This window comes from Lampris incognitus, chromosome 2 (genome assembly GCF_029633865.1).
Source record: "Lampris incognitus isolate fLamInc1 chromosome 2, fLamInc1.hap2, whole genome shotgun sequence".
Classification (NCBI taxonomy): Eukaryota; Metazoa; Chordata; class Actinopteri; order Lampriformes; family Lampridae; genus Lampris; species Lampris incognitus.
Window position 1 is genome coordinate 22,163,994 of NC_079212.1, and position 27,391 is coordinate 22,191,384.

At 43.4% G+C, this 27,391-nt stretch overlaps 1 protein-coding gene across 2 annotated transcripts; it reads right to left on the minus strand.

Moving 5' to 3' along the window:
- Positions 1 to 5,306: 5,306 nt before the first annotated feature.
- lmbr1l (limb development membrane protein 1-like) lies at positions 5,307 to 27,280 on the minus strand. 2 transcript variants are annotated; one of them, XM_056302167.1, is made up of 17 exons: positions 27,082 to 27,280; positions 22,547 to 22,631; positions 11,870 to 11,903; positions 11,391 to 11,530; positions 10,609 to 10,712; positions 10,339 to 10,462; positions 10,162 to 10,230; positions 9,991 to 10,055; positions 9,767 to 9,836; positions 9,587 to 9,673; positions 9,387 to 9,463; positions 9,182 to 9,259; positions 9,012 to 9,085; positions 7,311 to 7,401; positions 7,132 to 7,198; positions 6,729 to 6,890; positions 5,307 to 6,174 (listed from the first exon to the last, which is right to left on the minus strand). In XM_056302167.1, exons 1-17 carry the CDS (start codon positions 27,142 to 27,144, stop codon positions 6,089 to 6,091), a joined length of 1,476 nt encoding a protein of 491 aa, XP_056158142.1. In that variant the 5' UTR covers positions 27,145 to 27,280; the 3' UTR covers positions 5,307 to 6,088. The 2 variants fall into 2 exon arrangements, with proteins under 2 accessions (XP_056158142.1, XP_056158141.1); XM_056302166.1 differs by having other exon boundaries at positions 9,764 to 9,836.
- Positions 27,281 to 27,391: the final 111 nt, after the last annotated feature.

Sequence of the window (27,391 nt, forward strand, 5' to 3'; positions counted from 1 at the left end):
CTGCTGCAAGAACAGCTCCAAGTGTCCAGCCTTGACACACTGGCATGCGGCGTCTGACTTTCAGCGCTGCCTTTCTTTGTTTGCTCCTTAACCAGGACACCCAAGCTGACACACGACCCCTAAACCCAACACACCCGAGACCTCTTTACTGGAAACACCCATGAGCCACAACAACATATTATTTTTATCCATCTCAGAACAATAGCTGGGAATAGGAGACATAAAAAGCAAGAGATAATGTCACAGAGGGAGCAGAGGAGAAGGGAATAATGAAGAATTGTGCTCTGGCCAGAGGTCTGACATCTCTAATCACATACGGATGCAAAAATGAATAGGGTAAAGGTCAAAGTGTGTCACTGTCCTCTCTAGTTTCCTTGAACTCTTATGGACACTATACATCATGGCTATGAGATTTCAGACATTGGCAGTGTGTCACGAGTTCACGAGTACTTTCTGGGTTTTTTCCGCTTTCTATACATGTTGTTCCATTTGTCCTGCATAAATGGCCTAAATGATCTTCATTCTTCCGCTGAAGTTATTGTTGACAAACCGTGCTGGTGTCGGTTGAGTTATACAAAAACAGTGGCCCGTCTCAAAACGCCAGGACACCTTTTTTTTTTTTTAAAAAAAACGACTTGTGCCACAAACAAAACGAACACTTCAGACAAAAATTTCTCTGCAGAGTGGAAAATTTTTCTCGATGGGCCATAGGTCATTAGACTACACAGCGGCGGCCTGCCTTGGCAAGGGAAGGTTTCAGAAGATCCCAGGATGTTGAAGGGAGGAGTGGTGAGGCATCTTCCTGCCCTTATGATAAACATGGAACAACATTAGAGTCCGGCCCAAAAACACACAGATGAGAGATATCATCCATCGTGACAAACGCAGGGAATGACTCAATCAAAAAAAAACAACAAACACTTTCATATCAACAATTGCCCACACTGATGTTTCTGTCTAAATCAATGCAAGAAAAGACATTTCCATCAGACATGAAAGGGAAGGGAAGGAAGCAAACATCTGCGGGTTGGAGATGGAACTGGAGTCATTATTATTAGTTTTTATTTCAGTGTCCGTGCCTCTACCCCCCCAGCTCCTCCTGACTTTTAACAGCCCACACTCCCCCACCTCAGGATGGGAGTATATGGCCGTGTGAATGGCTGCGTTTCCTGCAAATCCACAGTACAGAAAACGAGATCTTTCCTGCCTGGGTTAGCCTACCCTGCTTTGTTTCCTCCAAACTGATGCCTGTGCCTGCACCTGGCCTCACGCTCAAGTACCTGCTCGCCATGCCCACGTGTCCCCTTTTCTGTAAAAACTCACAGGAAAACAATCCACTGGTCCACAATTGGTAAATACAAGACATCTGACAGTGTAAGGTGTTGTGCAGATTTGTAATTTTTTTCGCCCCCTCCTTTCTATAGACAGGGTCTTTATGTAGGGTCATTGTAAAGAGTAGCAAAGTTTTGAAGTGCTGGCTTTTGTTTTGTCTCTTGGAGCTGAATAGACACTCTGCAGGATCCACTTCCTTCACTGGAGGCCATTGGAAGGGTTGAAGGGGGGAAAGGAAAGTCAAGGAACTGACACTTAACCCCCCCCCCTTCTCCCAGCACAACAGCACCACTTCGCTCCTACTGTCTCTCACCCCGTTATCAGCGCAGGAAGAAGCAGGGTGGTGCTCTCTGATGTGACTACACACAACGGGTGATTTCTGGCTCATGTACAGCAGCTCCATGTTGGCACAGTTACTACCTCAGTTTTAGAAGCAAAAACACTACTGGTGGTATAGTGCAGCATGTTCAGGTGACCCCCCCCCCCCGCTAATCAATGTAATATGCAACTTGTACATAGACATGTTATGTTCAGCTTCCAGTTTCTGTGCTCAGCCAAGACGTTGCCTTTGAAAAAGAACAGCCATGTGCTTGGAGCTGAGGCGATGCTGCAGTGGCGTGGACAATAGACTGATCAGGGTGGAACTTCCTGGCTCCAGACAAGAAGGTCAGGGTTCAGATATGCTACACCTTGGTTAACATACCTGACAAAGTTACATTGCACATTACATACTGCCACAGAAAAGAATTGGTGTTATCAAAGGGTGCCCTCACAGATAATGCAGGATTATCCACCCAAAGATTCCCAATGTAATTCAAGTACTCCGGTTTAACACTGGACCAGTCATCACGTCAGATGGGTTTTCCATTTGCATTGGGACCTCAGGCCTGTGCCAGTCGATTGCGTGAAGCAAGTGTGCCATGAGTGTGCACGCAGGGTGGGGGACAGCCAAGGCGAACGGACAGCGTGGCCCATTATCAGTTGATTAACAAGAAAGTCTCGCCTTTTCCTGCAAGTGGCTGTGTATTTGCAAACGTCCAAACGAAGGAATAATAGCTGGTAATGCACTTTGGCATGCACTTCAAACAGCCCACTGTCAGGAAAGCTAATCTGTGTCTTTTTCCCCCCTTCATTCTCATGTTTTGACAATAAAGATAGCCTATCTCATACCATTACAGGCTGCCTGTCTCCCGCCTTGTCCCTGATATGCCTAACGACAATGTTACCCAACGGGACTGTGACCTCTTGATTGCACAGCTATCGACCCTCATATTATGCTGTAGGGAGGTGCTACTCTGACGTTTCTCCCAATTAAACCCAAAGTTGGAACAGAGCTGTACCGACTTGTCTCAGGAGACCGGTATATATATATATATATATATGTGTGTGTGTGTGTGTGATGTGCCTTGAGACGTGTGAAAAGTGATTTACTATTAAGCTGTATAAACTAAAGCAGTGGACAAACACAGGCAGATGGATGAATGGATAGATAGGTAGATAGATAGATAGATAGACTTATTGTAATTGTATTCACTCATTTTTAAAAAAAAATCTCTTTCTTGCGCTTTTACTTTAGCACTGGTTTGCTCTTAGATGCTTGTTTAGAGAGAAGATGCACTTACGACCTCTGATGACTAGTAGTTCTGATTTCCTACGTTAAATGCACTTATTGTAAGTCGCTTTGGATAAAAGCGTCAGCAAAATGACTGTAATGTAATTTATTTTATCACTGCAAGTTAGTAAATACAAAATTGTGTTGCAAAAAAAAAGAAGGGATGTTCAGACGTACATTTCATAAAACACAGTTTCGCCTGGCTTTATTTTCAGTTAAGTAGAGTTTCAGCACGGGAGAAAGTCATTCAGAGGAGCAGTGGAAACACAAATGTAAAATTAATTGAAATTAATTCAGTTTAATTAATTCTTTAAGAAGTGCCTGCTCACTTCGTTTAGCTTTAATGCGTTAAGCGCTGTCCTTAAGTTGCTTTTCAAGTCATGTTGGAGAGTTCAGTAAAGCTACAACGCCAATGAATTGTCTCTCGTACTTGGTCATCTCTTGAGTATCACATTATTCACTGCAAAAACAAAAAAACACCATTCGTGAATGGAGGTTGCCTGTCATGTACTGCAACGAAATACATTTTTTGTTATGACACGCGGACCGATATGCCTATAGAAAATGAACAAACTTCAACCACTGCTAACCTAAAAAAGTGAAGAAATGCATACTATCTTGCGCATGGATGCACACATGCACGTACACGAACGCGGCTATATCTGACCTATGTTTCACATCACTGAGTAACTTCTGTCGGGGGACATTTAGATTCACTCCCTTTTAGCAAAGGAAAAGCAACACAAAACAAAAGGCCAAACCAAATAAGCTCAATTAAAACATCCAACGAAAGAAAACAAAAAGAAGTACAAAAAAAAAAATCAAGGGGGAGAAATTAATCAGACTGTGATTTTCTGATTCTAAGCTCGGAAAGAGTAAGGAGAGGAAATGAACAATAGGCAAGGAAAACGGATGGAAGAAAGGAGGTGTGTGTGTGTGTGTGTGTGGTTGACTAGTGAAGTGAAGGCGAGAGAGGGAACGTCGCCTTTCCTCCTAATTTGCAGTTGTTGTTTTGTTTTTTTTACAATCTACCAGCGGCATCTGACTGGGGAAAGCCTGGGCTGCAGTTGTGGTGGCGTCGCGGCCGGCTGTTGCTGACAGACAAGTCAAAATATGGCTTTCTTCTGCTGCTGATTAAAGAAAGGCAACCAAGGGTGGAGGGACAGAGGACAGACACGCACACTCGCCATCACACACACACACACGACCAGAAAACCAGGATTTTTACCGTAATTTACTGTCATCCCATTGCGTTAAAGACGATGACATTAAGTGAAGATGCCATCCTCATGCAACAGGTATCTACAAACACTCAACACCCAACTGAATTAGAAAACGTTAGACATTTATTGCCTTTTTATCCCATAAAATAATAACATTGCAGCTGAAAATTGTTAAGAAAATTTGAAACATCACATCAGCATATTAAAAGTAAACCATAACACACTCCTGTCATCTTTGTAGCATGGCATCGCAGCCCCCCCTCCAATTATTTTTTAACCGTTAAAAAAACCCATGGTTAGAAACAGATTGCGTGAAAGCACAGAACCCCAAATGCCCCTAAACAACGACCAAAAAACAAAAACAAAACAGTACATTTTAAACATTGTGCTCCCATAACCATAATCCCAAAGTGTGACAGGTGAACCTCGTCAGAACGCTGCTCCATGTGTAAACTGACCAGAGATTTCAGACAGGCAGAGGTCGCAGTTGGGTTTAGGAGACACTGCCCCCTGCTGGTCATCAAGCTAATCGCTAATAACCTGCTGATACAGCAAAGGCAAACAGTGACACATGATCACACATCTAGCCTAAAGGCATCTGCACGAAAAAACAAGGCTAAATAATCACCGAACGCATTTTCTAGACATAGAAAAATGGAAATATAGAAAGAAAGTCTCATTTATGCTTTTTTTTTCTTTTTAGGAATAAATATGAAATTTACCAACCTATTCATTCACCTGATGCTCCAAACATCCTTAACTGGAATGAATGACAGTTGAGATGAGAACAAAACAAAACATACAACAGAATGTTTCCTGCATGGTTGGTATGAGCAATTTCTTTAAGTGAAGTTAAAGTATGCTTTTAAGAAAAACTCCTTGGTAAAATGTATTGCACTTTCTCCCCACAGATTCTTAAAAACAATTCACAGTTTGATTGGTCTAAGGCAGATATTCCTCCTGCTGCATATCACTTGGCATGAGGAAACCCCAACAGTGGGGGGAAAAGAATTGCCCGAGACAAAAGAGTAAAGCTATCTTTTGTTATACTCCACAATGTATAATTCTAAAAAAAAAAAAAAAAAAATCACAGAGACCCTCCCGCCCCCCCCGACAGATGCAACAAGTCTACCATTTTGAAAAATAAATGCTTGTTCAAATGAAATCACCACAGAAAAATTTCTTTCGTCTACAAGAATGCTCAATTTGAAAGGGCACCAATGTGAGACTTATAACCGATGGCTATAATCAATGGGTAGACAATATACTCCATGCACCGCTTGCTCCCATTAGAAACTTCCTCTCATTAACTAACATAACACCAGTGCAGACTAGACTGACAAACACACGGAAATGAGATTCACAATCCTAAAATAGTAGTGCAACCTAAGAGGGGGGAAAGCGTGGGGGAGCTGTAGTGAAAAGAGTGTGCACTCAACCTACAGCAGGAAGAGGAAACGTTGTCACGGCTACAACGTAAAGTTCCAAAATAACCTTGCTGACTTTTGACATATGCTCATGGTGCAAAGGCCATCCCATGGATCCAACATGAGGTTTTTCATGAGGCATCAGGTTTTGTGGGGCTCATCATACTATGGCAAGACTCCAAATATGGCCTTGATCCCTTATGTGTATCTGTTCCAGTCATCACCATGGCTAAAGGAGCTGCCCCTGCAGTTTCTGACCTTGTAAATCAAATAACCTGATATAGTTCGTTTCCCACATCAACTTGCATTGGTCATGAAATAGAGCTCTGAGGAGAACTCCTGGTGGACACACTACACAGATTCCTTCACTCCAACCTTCTCACTTGCGTGAGCCACATACTGATTGGCTAGAGAATCAAACTCTAATCGTCTTTGATCCAGTAGGTGTAAGTTCCAAAGGTAAGATAGGCAGCCAACTGGTGGGGAAGGGAAAGTCACTGGATCTTGGACAGTCCACTGGCCAGGAGGAGTCTTAAGGGGATTGCGGAGCGTGACACAGTTAGGGGCAGTCTGTGGAGACCTGCAAAGAAAACGACAAGATTACTTACCAACGGTGGAGCACAATCCTTGCTAAACTGAGAAAGGCTCATTTGGATGAAAAGAAAGTCCATCAATCACAGAACAAAAGCAAGTTGTAAGGCAAGGGGAAAGAATAGGAGAATTACTGTGGAGCAGAGATACTATCTGAGCTGCGAGGAAGGGGAGGGTGTATGTGTGTGTGGTGTGGCCATGATCCGAGCTACTGTTTGTGTTGGGCAGAGAGGTAAAGGGTGTGTGTGCACTGTGAGGGGACTAGGGCGGTAGGGCCTAAAGGTCCCCAAGGGGACCCTATTCGCCTCTTGTCCCTTTACACTTTCCTGAAAGAATTGTACACTTTCTATTTCAGGAAAAGAGACCAGCCCATAGGAAAATGTGGGCCTAAGGTGGGAACACTGGTGACATAGTCCATCGAAGCGCAGAGACTTCCAGCAGAGAACAGAACACAGTTTCACAATCACACAAATACATACATACATACATACATACATACTGGAGCCCGCTCTATATAACATAAGTGAGAAAATGCAGACACACCAAAGGCACGGATGAGCTCTCTCTGCACTGCCCAGGTGACTGTCTTGATGAGGGAAGCCGAGGTGAGCCCAGCAAACAGCATGTTGTATAAGAAGACAATGTAGAAGTTCCCCAGCCAGTTGTACCGTCCAAAGTCTCCCAAAAGGTCAAACCGGGTGATACCTGATAAAATGAAATGAAATTAAACCTGCCATGTAAAATGTTCTGTTGTAGACTGACCATTCCAGTATTTTGTCTCTAGCCCAAGCCTCACCAGCAACCGATAACTGTTTACACATGCCCTCTTGTGGGGAATAGTAAAACTACAAGTAGAAGTGCTCAGTCAGCACCAACTGAAATTACTTGTGGCTTTTTTTCTAGTAAATAACACATTAGTCATTTTGACTTGTGACAATGTGCTTACCAAGTGTGCGTGAAAAGACTGGCAGTGCCGAGCTCAAAACTAGCAGTGAAACACAGTTCCCAATTATCTGAGGAGGAAAAAAAACGATGTCACTGTCGAGAACAAATATGAAAATGTTCAGGCCATAGATTGACCTTTTACATAAGACATAGTAGATGTGTGGGTTGGTTGGGAAATACCTGTGTGAGGTTGGTGTCCTGAGCACGAGGCAGCAGGCCGGTGAAGAGAGGAGAGCTGTAGAAGCCAACCACTGACGCCACCATCAGGTAGCTGACATACCGTTAAGGACAATGGTGGATATAAAGAAGATGTATACTCTCAAGAGAGCAACAAAGGAGAAATAGGGAAAAAAAGAATTGGTGGTTGGAGGTCAGGATGGGTGAGGGCAGGGCAGAGTAACACTCAGCCCAAATGTAGGAACACGTGTGTGACTGGCAATGCCCAGAGCAGGCATTACTAAGCAGGCTGTTGTGAAAGGACTTGAGGATTTCAGAAAATCTTTGTGTTGGGGTTTACTATGCTAAGAAGAGACAGTAGAGTACACCCAGTCACCATTTTAAAAGGCTGGTCAGTACCTAGGCCAGGGGTGTCAAACCATGTGCCATAGGGGTCCAAGAGAGTGCAGGTTTTAATTTCAACCTTTCATTACATCAGCTTCTTCTACTCGTGCTGAAGTTGTGATAAATTAGCTGGTGTAGCGGTCGGTTGGAATAAAAACCCACACCTTCTTGGCCTTCCATGGTACAGGGTTCGACATCCCTGACCACTTTGTGTGAGCATATGTATGCATATAGTAAAGGACAGCTATTGCATTTTTTTACCATTTGTAAACTTATTGGATAATTCTTCTTACTTACATAGAATTCTACTGACTTTTTAATCTTTTATTTGCGCTGTAGAAGAGGCCTTTTAATAGCTCAATTCATGAAAATGAAACCACTTTATTTGACATTGTATTCTTACAATGAATGTGTTCTCTACATTTAATCCTATTGTGTAGGAGCAGCGGGCAGCTGCAGCGCCCAGGGGACCAACTCCAGTTATTTTTTCCATTGCCTTGGTCAGAGGCACAAACAGGAGCATTTTTTTTTCTGGATTTCCCTCCCCTTTTTCTCCCCAATTGTGTCCGGCCACTTACCCCACTCTTCCGAGCCATCCTAGTCGCTGCTCCACCCCCTCTACCGATCCGGAGAGGGCTGCAGACTACCACATGCCTCCTCCGATACATGTGGATTCGCCAGCCGCTTCTTTTCACCTGACAGTGAGGAGTTTCACCAGGGCGACGTAGCACACGGGAGGATCATGCTATCCCCCCCAGTTCCCCCTCCCCCTGAACAGGTGCTCCGACCAACCGGAGGAGGCGCTAGTGCAGCAACCATGACACAAACCCACATTCGGCTTCCCACCCGCAGACACGGCCAATTGTGTCTGTAGGGACGCCCGACCAAGCCGGAGGTAACACGGGGATTTGAACCGGGATCCTCATGTTGGTAGGCAACGGAATAGACTGCTACACTACCCGGACACCCTCAGACAGGAGTATTAAACCTAACATGCATGTCTTTTTGATGGTGGGGAGAAACCGGTGCACCCGGAGGAAACCCACGTAGACACGGGGAGAACATGCAAGCTCCACACAGAAAGAACCAGGGACAGCCTGGGGTTCGAACCCATGACCTTCTTGCTGTGAAGCAACAGTGCTAACCACTAGGCTATCATGCTGCCCATTCATTGTACTTCGTTAATGGACATATACTTTGGTGTTGTATTTTCATAACATTATATCACTTCTCAGTCATTATGTGTAAGCAACACACCAGGTTAAATCTCTTGTATGTGCAGACTTACTAGGCTAATAGGAGTCTCTGTTAAAAGGATACAGGATTAGGACCACTTGCACAGCAGCACCTAGTGAGCCAAACATAGAGAAGGAAGCTGTCCCCAGGCGAGGGTCCTGAAACACAGTGACCGACCAACAGCCAACACTTGACCAAAGCTGTCGCACACCAATATGCAATGACCAAATAAGGTTTCAAGCAGAGACCCTTACCTCCATTCCTCTGGGCAGAGCCGTCTCATCAAAGAGCAGCTCCAGTACATTGAAACACACCATCAGTACACACATCACCTGGAGGGTACATAAATGGCTGATTTCATTATTATGCAGTGAAAAAACAAACAAACACCAAAACCCCAAACAACGTTCTCATGTAAGAGTCGACTTTCAGATGGTTATGTTCAAAGCTCGGCAATACCGTCAGAGCTAGGAGCAGAAGCATGGCAAGCGGGTAGCCCAGGTTACGTTGCCATGGGGACGCCTTCCTACGCATCTCTGTTGGGGAAAGCGAGGAAAACAAAGAAAGTACAAGAGATGAGCAAGTGCCAGTCTCTGACTATAAGTACTGTAATTAAAATAGGAAGCCCAGCAATGAGCAGTGAGTTCATTCAGTCTTACCCAAAGCAATGCGCTTGGTCTGGACTAATTGATACTCTCTTTTCATCGTCTCCATGTTCAGCTTGACCCAGTATGATGTGTTGCCACCTACAAACAGATGACATGGGGTCAAGACTACATAACAAAAACGAGTGACTGGACAACAACCAAAAACGTTGTCCATGATGGCGTACTCACGACTCAGTTTCCTAGATAGTGAAGCCTCCTCAAAGGTGGCACAGCTCAATGTCTCTTCTACATTTTCCAACAGCTAAGGAAGATGAGACAAAGGTCATAATCACTAAACTAGGTTTTAAAACCACACAACAAAGGTTGATGGCAATGGCTATATGGAACGGTATTTTTGATTTAGTGAAAAATAGGATTTTGAGGCCATTTATGGGCACATCAAGATTGTCACTGACCCGTGGTTTGACGATTAGGCTGCCGGTGACACTGAACATCCGGGACAACCCAAAGGGGGTACACACTGAAGACAAAACACATATTAGATCAGATATGGACTTAGAAACCTTGTCACAATTCATATGATAGCCCCCTCTTTCACACAGGAACTGAGGTTCATATAGACTTACACAACAGTAGCAACACGCCAAGGAGAGAGATACCAGAGTACAGGTAGGGCAAGTAGTACTCCCACAGGTCTAGACATGAAAGGAAGAGAACGTGAGTTCAACCAAACCGTAAAACTAATAAAATTTGACAGTCTACCGTCTTCATTAAAAAGGTCTTTTTGTATTATGTTAACTCACCATAGAGGCTTTCCCTGGCCATATTGTGGTGGAGGAGGGCTGATGCCACCCACACAATGCCCAGGACCAGAAGAGCCAACAGCAACAGTAGCACAACTGCCTCATAGACCCGTGCCATCACTCCCTACACACGACCAATGTTTGATTATCAGGCAAAGCAGTATCAACAAAGGCAATTAAAATTAACAGCAGTGCTATTTACAAGAACATCAGTAGCAGCTTTTATAGGTGTATGATGACAATTTATTCCAGGAAATACTAACCAAGTACCTTTTTCGACCCCGCAAATCCCTCAGACTCGGTGAAGAAGTAGGCAAAGGGCATGAGGAAGACCAAGGATAAATTGGAGAAGAGAAACACTAGGTTCCACAAGCCTGATGAGAGAAAGAATGATTTTACAAGCATTAAGTTTCATACAAAGCATTAATCTCATTCCAAAAAAAAAAAATATATATATATATATATATGTATATATATATGTGTGTGTGTGTGTGTGTGTGTGTGTGTGTGTGTGTGTGTGTGGAGTGAATTGTCAGTGCAGTACAACTGTCAGCCACAGTGGGGCATAGCCCAGCTATACAGGAGACCACGATGCCCCGACTACTCTGCAGCCACATATTGGTGACCCAACTATGGTGATCAGTCCTACCAAGCATGAGAGGGGAAGAACTGACAGGGATTACAGAGTACTTTGGGGGCCTGTTCCCTTATGACCTTTACATTTTGTTTAAATCTTGTGAACGTGACTTGACAAAGAACTGGTTTTTGGCCTCAGGGTGAAAAGCCTTGGAAAAACAGCGTTTAAAAGCACGTGTGACAAACAGCTGCAGAGACAACTAGACTTGCTTCTTTACTCGCCCCACAACACTACATACAGACACATTCAATCAATTCAATCAATTCTATATTAATTACCCTTTTGTACACAAAAATGAGCAGTATTGATTAGGAGCTCATTAGTTACCAGAGCTAGTTATTGCCTTTAATGACTTCTCAGGGATCACGGTGTGGGAAAAGTGCATCAGCTTGTGGGAATAAGTGATGAGCAGTACCGTGGATAAGAGATCCGTTGAGCCACTGCATGTAGTAATTCTGCGGGAAGGTGAGCAGCACCTCATTGGACAAGATCGAGATGGGGAGCAAAAGTACAGCGCACACCGCAACAGAGAGGGTGAACGTGCATAAACACAGCCTAAAGAGAGAGACAAAAATACAAATGTGTTTATTTTATTGATGCTGTAGTATATTTGTTTGTGCAGCTCTGTAGCCGCCGTGTATGTGTGGTGAGGGTAAGAGGATTTAGTACAGTGCCAACGTGTAGGGACAAAGAGCAAAGCTGGAATAGGGTGGGTGTGAAATGGACAACACAGAGGGACAGAGAGGCAATAAAACTAGAGAAATTGTTACAGGCTTGGTCACATATCATGTTGACTCAGGTACAAAATCATTTGTCTACACCGACACTAATCACATCGATTGAATAACACAAGATTGCTGTTGGGTCAGTTAATCATTAGGGGTTTTCACCTACGCAATTTTGTTGACAGTGGCATCTTCAATGTCCTCTGAAAAAGAGCGGAAAAAAACACAAGTGAGATTAGAGCCATTACACTAATGAGAGAAAGAGCTATTGAATAATTCATCTCGACAGCCATGCAATGACCATGCCATGCTATGTAATGTTTAAACAGATAAGCTGCCAAAGATAACAAGATAGGCTTCAGTTCACTTTAGCTGCTGAGGAAAGCTTAACCACAGATAATTTAACCCCCAATAAGGTAAGAGATGCAAATGTTGATAGATGGGTGGATGTCCATTTTGCCTCATATGGCAGCATATTTTTTCCACCTATGTTATAATCAAAGGCTTTCCTCCACACAAGGAGGTACCAAGTTTCTGAGTACCTCTTTGCATGGGTATTTACTTAATTTGAGCCTTACTGAGTTATTTGTCACTTGCTAATTTCTCCCTAGAGGATTCTTCCTCTCTCACCGTGAGACGATTGCCCTTTCTATATGCTTACGACACTTGGTTATGCACAGAACACCAGTCTATGGGCTCAGAGACACCAAACCGACATCAGAGAACTAGTGGCGATGAAGGCCGACTGTTGCGTCACCTCACGTTGCCTGCATCTGGGCCAAAAAGTAGCACTTGAACACACCGCAAGGACTACATTCAACGGCCCACTACGTTCTGTGCCTGCATGAGAGGAAATAACTCTCCATACCAGCAGGTGGTGGTAGTCTGTTTTCATCATTCAAAATTTGAAACCGGAAGACCCAGGACTGTGGATATACAAGCCGTAAACAAAGCAGCGTTTGCTTACCATGTTCACTTAACTCTCACTCACTACAGACGGTGTCATAATATAGCTACTTCTAATCGAGAATACGTGAAATAAGAATGTGAAATGTGGAAAAAAATGTGGCAATATTAGCTTCTTGAAATGTTCAGGTAAGATGAAGACAAAAGATAAGAAGAGCCTTGTGTGTGGCCTCTTGACTATGTCGTTTGCTTGCTTTCATAACTTCCGTTTCTCATCTCGTGCACTGATTCGCTAAGCTGAACAGCCAATCAGAGCGATCTCTCTCACCGACGGCTGAAAAGCTGCTGACAGGGGTCCGACTAGTGCCAATGGCGCGGGACACTGCAAAAACTAGGGCCACAGACGCTCACCAACGTTCCGACATTGGCCGACCGTTGGCCTGGTGTGTCACGGCCTTATGTCCCAGGCCAAAATCCAGTGATATTCAATGTTGATTCATTTACATTGTTTTCATCTTGCCATTTATGTATAATGGTATTGTGAATGAAAATTTATACAACCCTGTGACTTTAAAGCACATACTATGTATATTGCTAGTCACTGTATAAAAAGGAATTGCTCTTGTACATTCTGGGAGTCAGTCCATCGAACTAATGTATGCCGCTGGTCTTCCTTGCCCGAAATTGCAAAATTAAAGCAAATTCAACTTTTCACTCTACAAATGCCGACTTTGAGAATACATTTAGCTGTAGGAAAATTCTTCCACACCCCATAGGCGCGAAATGGAGTGTGGATGAATCTGCTTTCCTTAAAAAATCTGGGGAAAGCTACAGCAGAGGGAGTTGAACACATGTAGAAGAAAAACAAGGAATAAGTGCTGTACTCAGTAGGGGCAAAGAGGGGGGAGTCAATGTTCAGAACATTTTGTTCGACAGGTTCCCAGAGTGTCACATGCTAAAACTGCATTTTGTATAGGGAGCAAATGGAATGACATGAGTATGGATAAATAAAATCAAGGGTCTCATCTGTCATCATTGACATGCATGTACACTGAAAGATGCTTAAACAATGGGCAAAACATGTTTGGCAAGTATTGATGTGAAATGTTTTTAATGGCTGTACTTTAAAACTGAAATAAGTTTCATTCCATCTGGAATTAATAATGCTTCACATTAACATGTTTGTGTACAGTTGCTTGATATATATTAAACGGAAAAACAAGTTCTTGCCATCGACACTGAATCCCAAACCGGTTTCATGTTTTTGAATTGTGCAATTCTGCTTTTTGCTGCCAGGTAAAACTGTGATGCATGGAGGGCATAGAAGGCAGTAGAGTAATGCATAGCATGCTTCCAAAGATTATCCGTTCCAAAACACAACATGAGCTAGCCATTCCCTAATGTCCAGCCCTGCCCAGCAGACTAGTAGAGGGCTGGCTTACTGAAGGTGCACAGCTGCTTCCAATAACGACAGTTTATTGGGTTTATTACATAACTTTTCACCCGAACGCATAGCAACATTTTAACACAGGTCTTTGAAACTGACAACCGTTCAAATGACGATACCTGAGGATAACAGTTGTTATATATTCTTGGCAAACGAAAAGCCAGCGTTCAGGAACCTCTGATATGGCGACCGAATGAAGCAGACGCACAGAGAGCAGCTCCCAAGCAATTTCTCAAATCCTTACTATTCACATCATCAGTAAACCTCGAATGTACTCAGTGTTGCAGGAAAGGGCCACAATACAAAGTTTAATAATTCCATTCCATTGTCTGAGCCGCTTATCCCATTCGGGGTCGCGGGATGCTGGAGCCTATCCCAGCAATCATTGGGCGGCAGGTGGGGAAACGTCTGGCAAAAATAAGACCGGCGCCCAGAGAGGGAAAAACTATGACCACGGACCCTACCATACCGCCAGAGCCTAAGCTAACAATGGCTACCGCACCTGACGTAGCTAACTCCACTCTGACCATCGCCAACCTGATAGCTGAACCGGAGAAGAATAGAGCAGCGATTTCTGCCGAAATACAAGCTTCACTGTCTCCTATTCAAACGACCTGACATGCAGTTCGAATCAAGGTGGAGGATTTGGGCTCTCGTATGATTGCAATTGATACTGCCCTCTCCGACCACAACGACAGGCTAACCAGCATTGAAACACAGCTGAAACAACTCCAAACTGAAAACCGCCACCTTAAACACACGACGGAAGACCTTGAAAATCGCTCTCGTCAGAACAACATCGGAGTAGCTGGACTACCCGAAGGTTACGAGGGACATTCGGCCACAGATTTTATGTCTAAATTTTTCGTTGACATATTGCAAGACGAATCGTTCACCTCACCACCAGAGCTTGAAATAGCACACCGCACGTTGAGAGCGAAACCAGGGGAAGGAGAACGGCCCCGACCCGTGACAATTCGTTTTCTGCTCTACAAAAAGAGGACCCAGGTACTTACCCTTGCGAGGAAACGAGGTCAACTTGTATATCAAGGTCAAAGGATCTTTATTTTTCCCCAGACATGAGCAGCAAGCTGGCCAAGAAGCGCACCACATTCCTCACAATAAGTCCAAACTCTCATGGAGTTTGGACTTATTGTGTAGAGTTTGGACTTATTGTGTGTTAAGTTCATACTCCGCCATCCAGCTGTATATACTAACACACCAGGGCATTAAGCACAAGTTTCACACCGCAGAAGAGGCTGAAATGTTCTACAATCAACACCTGGGGAACTTATCTGAATAAACAAGCCCGAAACGTACACAGCTCCTGAACTGCCGAGGCTTTCCTATTCGGTCCGGGACATGCATCAGTGATATAAACAATTAGGGCGGCTGATTTGGCTACCGTACACCTCGGCCCTTTTTTGAAACCTGATTATTTCAACCCGACGAAAGCTCCTCGTTATAACACGAACCTTTGATTTTGACTGTGGACCTCTACCATTGGAATATGGACTAAACATTAACTCCGGACACTACAATTGGACTTTTCCACCACTGCCGCGCTCGCCATAATACCGGCTCCCTCAAACCCAGTACATGAAAAACGGAGTCTCTTCAGACAACCACGCCATCCACTGAATATAGGACACTACTTCGGTCTTTTCTTTTTACAAACTGCAGTCATCTCAAACTCAGAACCTGATTCTTAAATGGCTTTGACACTTCAAGGTAACGGTGTGAAGTTTGTGTGCGTGCGCGTGTGCATGTGTGTGTATATAGTAGTTGCATGCGCATATGTGTGCACATACATGTATACTGCTTGTTTTTTTTCTGGCATTCTTGTGCTACTCTGCTCTGTTCCTGTTTTATTTCTAAATCTGTTGGTGTGTGTTTATAGTACATATGCAAGCTCGGTAGTGCTCTCTGTTTTAAGGATAGAGGGATAAGAAGGATGGTGCTTTCATTTAGTTATTCCAGAGGTTAATAAATGGTTTTACCTGCAGCTCATCATACGTGGGAAGATGAGCATACAAGGGGAAGGGCGGACTGGTATGAGGTGGGATGTTTTTGTTTTGCTTTTTTTTTAAATCCCCCCCCCCCCCCCCCCCATTACCTGCTTTTGCATTCGGGTCAGCATATGTCGTCTGTCACTCTTCTTGCTACAGTACCTGACTGGGTTTACACATATACCCAACAACTTTTCAACTGAACCAAATCGCTATATCCCATTAGCATTTGATTTTCAGAGGTTCTTATGACAAATAACCCAAGCAGTTCAGTGAGAATCTCCATCAAAATTACCTTGTGAAACATAGGGGGCCTGAATGGACCTGTGAAGCGGGCTAGAGTATTTTCTCACCTGAAATACTTCAACACAGACATCACATTCTTACAAGAAACACACTTGCGTACAATAGACCACCAACGACTTAGAAGGCCCTGGATAGGTCATACTTTTCACTCTACATTCAACCTTAAAACGAGAGGTGCAGCCATTAATCCATCCATCCATCCATTATCTGAACCACTTATCCTGCTCTCAGGGTCACGGGGATGCTGGAGCCTATTCCAGCAGTCATTGGGTGGCAGGTGGGAAGACACCCTGGATAGACCGCCAGGCCATCACAGGCCCCCCCACACACACCCATTCATACCTAGGGACAATTTAGTACAGCCAATTCAACTGATTTACATGTTTTTGGACTGTGGGAGGAAACCGGAGCCCCCGGAGGAAACCCACGCAGACACGGGAGAACACGCAATCTCCACACAGAGGACGACCCAGGATGACCCACCAAGGTTGGACTGCCCCGGGGCTCAAACCCAGGACCTTCTTGCTGTGAGGCGTCTGCGCTAACCACTGCGCCGCCATCTTGATTAATAAAAAAGTAAGTTCTATTCCCTCTAATATCATCTGTGACTCTTAACAGGCGATATATTATAGTAACTGGCTCCCTTTATCAAACCCCAGTTGTTCTCGTCTCTGTGTATGCCCCAAATTGGGAAGATGTAGATTTTATGAAGAAACTGATTTCGTCGCTTCTGGATTTACACACTCACAAGCTAATATTTGGAGGAGACATTGTGTGATGGATCCCAGTCTAGCTCTAGAACAGTTACATCTTCCAAGATGTCGCTAGCTCTAGAACAGTTACGCCTTCCAAGATGTCGCAAGCGCTGGCTACCTTTATGGATCAGTGTGGCTGTGTCGACCCATGGATTCTCTCATCCAACTGATAGACACTATTCTTTTTATTCACGTCCATAATTTTTTACTCCCGTATAGATAATTTCTTTATAGATAAGACACTTCCTGTGATGGCCTGGCGGCCTGTCCAGGGTGTCTCCCCGCCTGCCGTCCAATGACTGCTGGAATAGGCTCCAGCATCCCCACGACCCTGAGAGCAAGATAAGCAGTTCAGCTAATGGATGGATGCATAAGACACTTCTTCCCACTGTAACCTCAGTTGAATACTCCTTTATAGTTAATTCTGACCACTCCCCTGTGATACTTGACTTAAGCCTTGAAAACCATCATAGAGAGAGTCGCTTCTGGAGATTGGATTTCACTTTTCTGTCTGATGCTAAATTTTGTAATCTTATCACCCAGTCTATTTACCTTTGTGGAGACTAACCAAACAGATGATATCAGTCCATCTTTACTATGGGGAACCCTTGAGGCATTCCTTAGGGACGAGACAATTTCATATACCACTCACAATAAGGCTCGGAAGAGACGACAACGCGAGCTTACAGAGGCAATAGCTGATCTAGACCGCCGATGTTCCATTTCACCATCTCCTGAACGGTTCAAGGAGAGACTTGCTCTCCAAACTGAATTCAATCTTTTGTCCACAAAGGATGCAGAGAAGATGTTGCTTAAAGCTTGGGGGACATTGTACGAACATTGGGATAAGGCAGGGTGCCTTCTCGCACATCAGTTGAAGGGCAGGATGGCCTCACAACAAATTTCTCAAATAACCATTAATTCAGGTTCACTGACATCTAACACCTCTGTAATTAATGAGACTTTCAGAGCCTATTATTTTGATCTATACAAATCTGACTCACCTGACATGTTAAATTTCTTTAATGGGCTCAATATTCATAAATTAACGCTGGAACAGCAAAAAAACTTGGAGACACCGCTAAATCTTAATGAAATAATGGATGCCATCAAGTTAATGTAGAGTGGGAAACCCCTGTACCGGACAGCTATCCTACAGAATTTTATAAGAAGTTTTCCAATCAGTTGGCACCTTTTGCTTTTAGAAATGTTTGAGGACTCTCTCCAAAAAGGCACACTACCACCGAGCCTCTATTTCCCTGATCCTTAAAAAGGACAAAGATCCAAATTTCAAGGACAAAGATCCAAATTTATGCTCTTCTTATCGATTTATTTTGCTTCTTAATGTTGACGAAGAGACTATTTTGCCCCCTATAATTTCCATTGACCTACTACTACAACCTACTACTTTCGGCTGTTCCTGTTAGGGGTCACCAGAGTGGATCATCCGTTTCCATCTCTTCCTGTCCTCTGCATCTTCCTCTGTCACACCAGCCACCTGCATGTCTTCTCTAACCACATCCATAAAACTCCTCTTTGGCCTTCCTCTTTTCCTCTTCCCTGGCAGCTCCATATTCAGCATCCTTCTGCCAATATACCCAGCATCTCTCCTCCACACATGTCCAAACCATCTCCATCTTGTCTCTCTTGCTTTGTCTCCAAACCATCCAACCTGAGCTGTCGCTCTAATATACTCATTCCTAATCCTGTCCTTCTTCTTCACTCCCAATAAAAATCTTAGCATCTACAACTCTGCCTCCTCCAGCTCTGCCTCCTGTCTTTTCATCAGTGCCACTGTCTCCAGACCATATAACGTAGCTGGTCTCACAAATATTTTGTAAACCATCCCTTTAACGCTTGCTGGTACCCTTCTGTTGCAAATCACTCCTGTTACTCTTCTCCACCCACTCCACCCTAGCTGCGCTCTTTTTCACCTCTCTTCTGCACTCCCTGGTACCATGTACAATTGACCCCAAGTATTTAAACTCATATGCCTTCATCACTTCTACTCCTTGCATTCTCACCATTCCACTGTCCTCCCTCTCATTCACGCATATGTATTCCATCTTGCTCCTACTGACTTTCATATAATTTCCATTGACCAAACAAGATTTATTAAAAATCACCATTCCTTCACAAACAAACGGAGACTTCTTAACATCATTCACTCCCCAGCCCCTCTGTCTAATCCTGAGGTCGTTATCTCTTAATGTAGAGAAAGCTTTTTGATCGAGTTGAGTGGCGCCATCACATTAAAGCAATTTGGGTTCGGCGGAAAATATACATCCTGAATATGCTTACTGTATGCTTCCCCACAGGCCTGCGTATGTACCAACAGTCAGTGATCACAATACTTTCCCCTCTCACGCGGGACATGTCGAGGATGCCCGATTTCCCCCTCCTTTTTGCCATCGTTATTGAACCTCTATCAATTGCTTTTAAAACTAATAAGTTGTTTTCAGGTATCAAAAAAGGTGGTGTCTAGCACAAAGTATCCTTGTACGCAGATGACCTACTCCTTCACGTTTCCAATCCAGTAAGTTCCATTCCGCATAGTTTAGCCACTCTCCAACCCTTTAGTAACTTCTCTGGGTACAATTAAATATCCAGAAAAGTGAATGCTTTCCTATTAATCAACTGGCCCAGGAAATACCCCAGTCTGATATTCACTTCAAATTATCTAGCACCAGGCCTAAATACTTAGGAATAAATATTACAACTTCCATCCACTCTCTAGGTGAGGAAAATCAGACGGCTCTAACAGCAAAGGTGAAAACTGATCTGCAGAGATGGAACAGCCTACCTCTTTCCCTAGCAGGTGGAGTACAATCCGTTAAAATGAACGTGCTCCCCAGATACTTATTTCAATGCCTACCTTTTTTTTTAACCTAAACACTTCTTTAATCAATTGGATTCAATAATTTCACATTTTATATGGGTGGGGGGTAAAATCCCAAGAATTCGTAAATCTCCGCTCCAGAGGGGGAAGTTACGGGGGACTCGGTCTACCAAATTTTCAATTATACTACTGGGCTGCTAACATGCATAAAATTGCACTCTGGATCTCAGACACTGATGATAACTGGATTCAATTAGAAGCCAACTCTTGTCATTCTTCATCCCTAAAAGCACTGGTGTGTAGCAGTCTTCCACTTAAGCCTAGACAACACTCCTCTAACCCCATAGTAATTACCACTTTAAAAATCTGGCAACAAATTAGGCAACAGTTCAGCTGGACTTCTCTGCCCCCAACTACACCTATCTGCAACAATTAACTCTTTCAACCAGCCAAGATTGATTCAAGATTTGCCGTCTGGCACAGACAAGGCCTATCCTGCCTAGGTGACCTTTATATTGATGGCCTGTTTGCTAGCTTTGCACAATTATGTTCCACATTCAAACTTGAACATTCTGATCTGTTTAGGCATTTTCAAATTCGCAACTTTGCCAAATCCAGCACCCCAGCATTTCTGCAGGCTCCGCCGGCCTTGGGCATTGACCATCTTTTTGCAGTTGCTGACTTGTCAAAAGGCCATATTTCTTTTATATACAATCTTTTATCGGCAGCGACTCTCCCTGCTCTGCATAAGATCAAGAAGGCTGGGAGACTGAACTGGGTATCACTCTGTCCGATGATTGGTGGGACACTGCAATACATGTAATACACTCATCCTCCTCTTGTGCGAGGCTTAGTCTCATTCAATTCAGAGTCCTTCATAGGATCCATTTTAGCAAAGCAAGATTATCGAAGATTTACCCAAACCTCTCTGATATTTGTAACGGATGTGCTCAGGCACCAGCAGACTTGACTCATATGTTCTGGTCATGCCTGAATTTGATGGAATACTGGAGGTCTTTCTTTGACCTTATCTCGGAGATTTTGGAACTGAATCTGAACCCATCGCCTCAAATTGCTATCTTTGGTGTCCCTGAGGAGGGAGTTAAAAATGACTGCTAAACAAATCAATGTAATCTCCTTTGCCTCTTTAATTGCCCATCATTGTATTCTTCCTCTATGGGAAAAAAAAAATTGCTCACCCCCCCCCCCTCAAACACATCCTGGTTACGGGACTTAATGTCATTTCTGAAATTCGAAAAGATCACCTGTCCGGGGCTCTGCTGAACATTTTTACAAACATTGGCAGCCTCTTATCTCTCACTTCGAAACGATGTGCTCTATCCCATTGGACTAGAGCAGTAGATGTATGATTTGGTTTAAATAACTGTACTGTTCTGGGATATGCGTGTGCATGCATGTACATATAGTGTGTATATAAATACATTGGGCATGTGTTTATGTTGGTAGGCATACGTGCAAGTATAGAATGTGTGGGTACATACATCTTAGACTGTGGCCTCATGGGGTGCAGGCAGTGTTTGAGGGCAGATTGACATGTTGATTTGGTGTATTACCAATTGTCCATACCTTTTTTATTCTTTTTTATGTTATGTTTTTTATGTATGTACAAGTATTTTATACTTTATCTTTGCTTATTTAATTCACTCTATTATTATTGCTGTTGTTGTGGTTGTTTTTGATGTTAGCCATTAGGGGGGAGACAATGGTTATCGGTGTCTTCCCCTTTATATAGTATATATTTTTTTTTCTTTCTTTGTATTGTGTTTTTGTTGAGGTGTAGGGGTGGGGTGGATGGGTGGGTGGGGAAAAGAAAATATGAAAAATGGTGACCTGTAAACACAGTATTGTTTATTATTTGCTTGTTTCTCACCAATAAAAAATATACTTAAAAAAAAAGCCAGCATTCAGGAGTATTCAAGCGTGTGTTTATCTCGCAGTAAAAACATTCTTCAGTTGCCCACCACCTGACACACAGGGAGCCTGCCTGAGGAGGTGGTTACACAACTCCTTCAGCAATTTTTGGGGCTGTGTTATGGCAAAGCTCCAGAGTCATGGCTGTAGCTCAACATTTCCAGGCACATGTTAAGTTACATGTACAAATGCAAGCATGAAAAATACCCATTAATATCGCAGCAAAAACAAAATAACAAATAAGCAAGCATTCATACATGCTTGCACAGACATGTAGGATTTTACGTACATTATACCGCTCAGTTAACAGACTATTATTCCAAGTGTTCCTTAGCCACCCAGTGAACCAATTAAAGTCCGAACAGGACCTTACAATTCCCCCCTTCCACCTTTAAGTGAGGGCTATTCATAGTTAATAGGGGGGGGGGGTTCTTTAGTACTGCTATAGATCTGTTGTGCATGCACTCAAAGGTTTGGTCTACATAGATTGTGGAATAACATTCCAGAATACCAGTGTAATCAGTGTGTTTGTCGACACTTTAAGTTCTCCTCCTGGTGCAAGTCATGGTGGAAAGCTTTCTCATGGAGCACTTTCCTCTGCATTTCTGCATTAGCAACAGGACAGTACAGACTGACACACATTCATACTCACCAGAGACAAACTCGGCCCTCTTCTTGAAGTGGGTTAGTATGAGGTAGGACACTATGTAGAGGCACGAAAACAGGAGGACACAGATCTGAAGAGCATGAAGGGGGGGGGGGGGGGTACAAATCAATCAATTATTTTCAGTTTTTTTTCCCAACCCAGTCCATGTTCCATGACACAGCTAAAATTAATTAGCCACGTCCTGCAACTGAATTCACACTTGACAATGACCAACTGCAGTCAAAATACAAACTAAAACTTGTGGTGGAATCGATATCAGTGTGAGGATTTCCATTCAAAATCATTGAAAACGTCTCCTGTACCAGATAAAAAATTGGGATATGCATGTCATCTTCCTTTGAATAAGGTAAGAAGAGTTAGTTGCAATGCTTTTTCTCAGCATTTGTGTTCTCTCTAGCGGTTGATTGGCAAAAAAATGACAACCATTATAACTGGGCTCATATCTTTGATCAAGTGTATGAGGGGCGGATCTGTGGCACGGGTACAGAGATCATCTCGAGGAGAAAGAACAGGGATTATTAGACTTAAGCTAGGGGGTGGTAGAAAAGCAGCAACAAGATAACATGGTGACATAACAGTCAACACAGTCCGCTGCAGTCCCAGAGATATGTCACAGCTATTTATAAAAATGTCAGGGTTATTCAAATAGACCGACTACTTGTGTTTCAGATTTGTAAATTGAAAGCTAATCCATAAACTAGGCTACATTTCACACAGCTGTCTGCAATAACAGAGCAAACAATTGTTGATTGCTTTTAGCTGACAAAGTGTTGTATTAGTCAGTCCATGTATCACTTCATATACGAACACTGCAGAACTTTACATTATGGCACTGCAAGGATAGACAGATGGGAGTCTGACAATTACCAGTTTATCCCAAGAAAGCGAGGTTAATGGATGAGTTACAAGGCACAAGCTAGGATGGATTAGTAAGCGAGTAAGAGAATATACGCTTAACCTCAATATTAACTATCCTCCATACTGATCAGTGATATCACACTTAGCCAGACAAACTGACTCGAGTCACAGACACATTCAGGCTAAGCCTCCATTGGCTTTGTTTGTTGTATAACTATTAGGGCAAAACAGTAGCATTATCACATTGTGTTGGTCATGATCTTACTCTTATTAAACTGGTCATGAGATTCCTCAATGTTTGAGAACAGCTGGCATCTCACAAATAGACGGTGAGGAGAGATACAAGCTAATTAAAGTAGGCTCGAGAAAGTTGGGCCAAGTGACATACTAAAAGCTTTCACCCTAACATAAGGCTATGAATTGATATTTATGGCATACTGATAGCACCCATTTATTTCTATTCCACTTTGCCATGCATTCCCAAATAGATACTGAACAGTGCTGACTATGTGGACCTGTGGGAGGGAAAAAAACCCTCTCAGCCTGGCTGCATTATGGCCAAATTCAATTTGGTCAATAACGCTAGAAGCTGTGCGTGTATTTGCACAGTGCTAAGGTTGTGTTTCAACTAGTGTGGTGCAGGAATATATTGTAGACCTCTTGAATGAGAGAGGCTGCATCATTTTCTGCCAAAGAATAGTAATTAGGAGAAATTCATAGGCATTCAAGATCATCCAAACCCGTAAAAGAGAGGGAACACAATTACACATAAACACACAGATCCTTCCTGGAGCTCGGGGGAATAGCAGCAAGAATAGCAGGATGCAGCAGTTTGTCTCCAGGTCAGAATAATGGTAGAAAACAAAAGTGGTGGGATGTACCTCTGGAATATGGCAGAAATGTTGACAACATGCATAAGGCTGCCAGTCGAAACCGGTTTCCAAAAAGGATGCAGACTCAAGCACACTGCACCTCTGGGAACAGTGAAAAGCTTTTTGACAGCACTAACTCACATTCTAACTTATGGAACTGGCTGTAGGGTTACAATATTAATGCCATCCATGGAGTTAAGAATTAGGTTTCATAGCAGGATTTTTAACAGTGACACAGCACAAAGCAATGTGAAAGACAAAACTAAGGAGCCTAAAGAGTGGGGGACCATATCTAAATCAAAACACAAACACAATGGTCTTTACATCAGTGGACATGGACATATGGTTCAGTAACAAATGGGGGGATGGGTAGACAACCCCTCCTATCTATGGATGCAAGAGGTTCAAGAAGCTGACCCACTTCAGAGAGACAATAAAATTAGAAAAAGAGGTTGTGTAAGCAGTTGACTTGAATATAAACAAGAAAGACAGGTTTCAAATACTGCTAATGTTAACAACCTCCTCTCATTTAACGGTCTCAGATATTGACTGTTGATTGAGAGACTACCTGCCGAGGCAAGTCCCACTGCCATAACAGTGAAACAAACAAGAGTGCCAAATATGAACCGCAGAAGCTTATGAGACCTTCATACAATTGCAGTAACATGACATTTTTTTTCAAGCAGACACAAAGCCCATTTTGAAACTTGCTGAAATGTGCGAAGAAATTAATGGCTTACAACAGCATAGCCAGAAATGGTCACTGTTAGTGACAGATAGCTGTAATGTTGCAACCAGCTAACAACAATGTGCTGTGCATAACAACTAATCAGATCAGCTTGTGAAATTGTTCAATAATGCAGTCTGAATTTGGCATGGTCCCAGCTATCGTCAATGCAACAAAGGGAACACAGGGAATATGTGTGAAACGGGGGTGGGACAGGGCAGTCTAACTCTCAGTCCAAGTGTAGGAACACGTGTTTGAATGGCAATGCCCAGAGCTGGCAGTACTGAGCAAGCCATTGAGAAAGGACTTAAGCGGGATTCAGCACATCTTTGTGTGTTTAAGACTCGGGTTCCGGCCCCAGATTTCCTTCTGTTGTAAAACACACTGACTGGCCCAAACACCTTCGAGCTCATGTAAGCAAAAATAGCGATCATCAACACTTTGCACATCCAACCCAATTTACTATGAAATGAAAATGAAGTTGGCAATGGCACATTTTTGTGAAATGTCACAGCTGTAAAGAAGTGAGGATTTGTTGGTTTGTATGCTAGTGTTAGCTGTATGCATATAGACGATGTGTGCACACATTTGTTTACAGTGGGTCATAGCAGTATAGATTATGTTTAATTATTCACAACAGTTAAAAAATAATGCATAAAATGGCAAATTGCACTTTTATGTCCATTCCATTTGCCGTGTGCAACACAAAAAACCCTCAAGATTTCAAGAGGTCCGTCAGTGAAAAGCTTAGTCTAAAGCACTTTAGCGACCAGAGATGCCAGGGTCTGCTGACCAGTGACCACCCTGAGAGGGAATATCTAATCTGGAGATTTAAGGCTGGTTGGTGGTTTTAGAAGAGAGGGTGACTCAGGCTAACAGCATTCAGTATCGATGAAAAGGGGCAAAGGCAAAACAAGGACATTAGAAGAACTTCATTGTGATATGTTATTAAAACAGCCATAACTTGTAAAGGGAAGCTATGAAAATATGACTATCCTATTGTCTGCAAAATCTTACTGGATGTTCAGAAGACATGCGCTTTGTGTGTATGCAATACATAAAGTAGCCCTATATAGGCTTTCTCATTGACAAAATGGGTGAAGAAGTATCCCAACTTTGAGATTCCCTTTACATTTATCAACATCAGGCAGGGGGAGAATTGCGTGGGGTGTGTCAAAAGGACAAAACTCAGCCAACAGGTAAAGCTTCAAGTCGATGTTAAACATCCCATTCTTGTGTCATGTGCAACAGATTACAAATGCTGACAGAATTTGTGCTGCATTTAGAGGCTCATCTGCTTGGAAGTACTTTCACGGGTAACACCAATTACTGAGCTTTACACCCCCAGTGCAGTCCGTGCACCTTCACCCCTTAAAATGAGCAGAACTGCGGTGAATGCTTTTACATAAGAACAGACAAGACAATCGGGCAGACTAACCAAGTAAGAGCCAGTGCAATCTGAACTCCAAGTATTCAGCACAGACCTGTGTGCTTGTACATTATCGCCATGCACAGTGCATAAAGTTAAGTTTATCAAGTACCTCGACAAGGAACACAGCATACCGTGCATGAGAACAGCCGTGCCTTTTAGGGCTCAGAGGTCGCTGCCCATGTGCATCGTTGTAACTAAACGAATCTTCCGAGTAAGTCTGAAGTTCAGCAGCGACATTTTAGCGTGACGGGAAAGTTACCGCATCGTTTTCAATGGAGCAGAATCCTGAACCGTGGAAAACTAGATTAAGGAAGAAATTTACGAGGGGGGGGGGCGCTTAAAAGGTGGCTTTCCGGTTCATCGTGAACAGGGACCTTTGTAAAGTGTCCTGTTTGTCTGTAACACAGCATTCTGATGCTGCTACCCCCCCCCCACACACACACACACACTCGCGCGCGCGCGCGCAACAACTCGTGCTTGAAAACTAAAAATACAGCGTGTTCGAGCTAAGTAATTAGCTAGGTTTGCACACTTTAAAGTGAGTTTGGTTAATCCCATTCTTAATAACCCCCCACGAGATATCACAGCAGTGAAAAGAAGTGCTGCGGCTGTGCTCTGCGTTACTACTTACTATAGTCTCCCGGACGCGGTTGTGGAAGAGTTGCTCCCTAACCGACACGTCGTCCACTTCCATTCTCTGAAACCATAACAGTGCCGACCCGAACAGAAGCGCTAGATGGAGAGGGATCGTCTCCTGAGGAAAACCCGCCGAGGATGCGCTTCGTCAACCCGGCTACATTTTACAACCGCCACGGACGCGGAGGACCAGCCGGCCACACAGTCTGCGCTTCGGTTAGTGACTGTGGTCGCTGATGAAAACGAGGAGAAGATAGAGGGGGAGGGCGGACTGTGTGGGGTGGAGGGGGTGGAGGGTTTGGGTT

Bases quoted from the DNA above. Each gene is read 5' to 3' on its own strand.
- lmbr1l (XM_056302166.1), bottom strand. From the start codon at position 27,144: ATGGAAGTGGACGACGTGTCGGTTAGGGAGCAACTCTTCCACAACCGC. The intron at 11,531-11,869 runs GTAGGTGAAAAC...CTCTCTCTTTAG, and splicing joins GCCACTGTCAACAAAATTGC to GCTGTGTTTATGCACGTTCA. The intron at 9,837-9,990 runs GTCAGTGACAAT...CATCTTCCTTAG, and splicing joins GCCTAATCGTCAAACCACGG to CTGTTGGAAAATGTAGAAGA.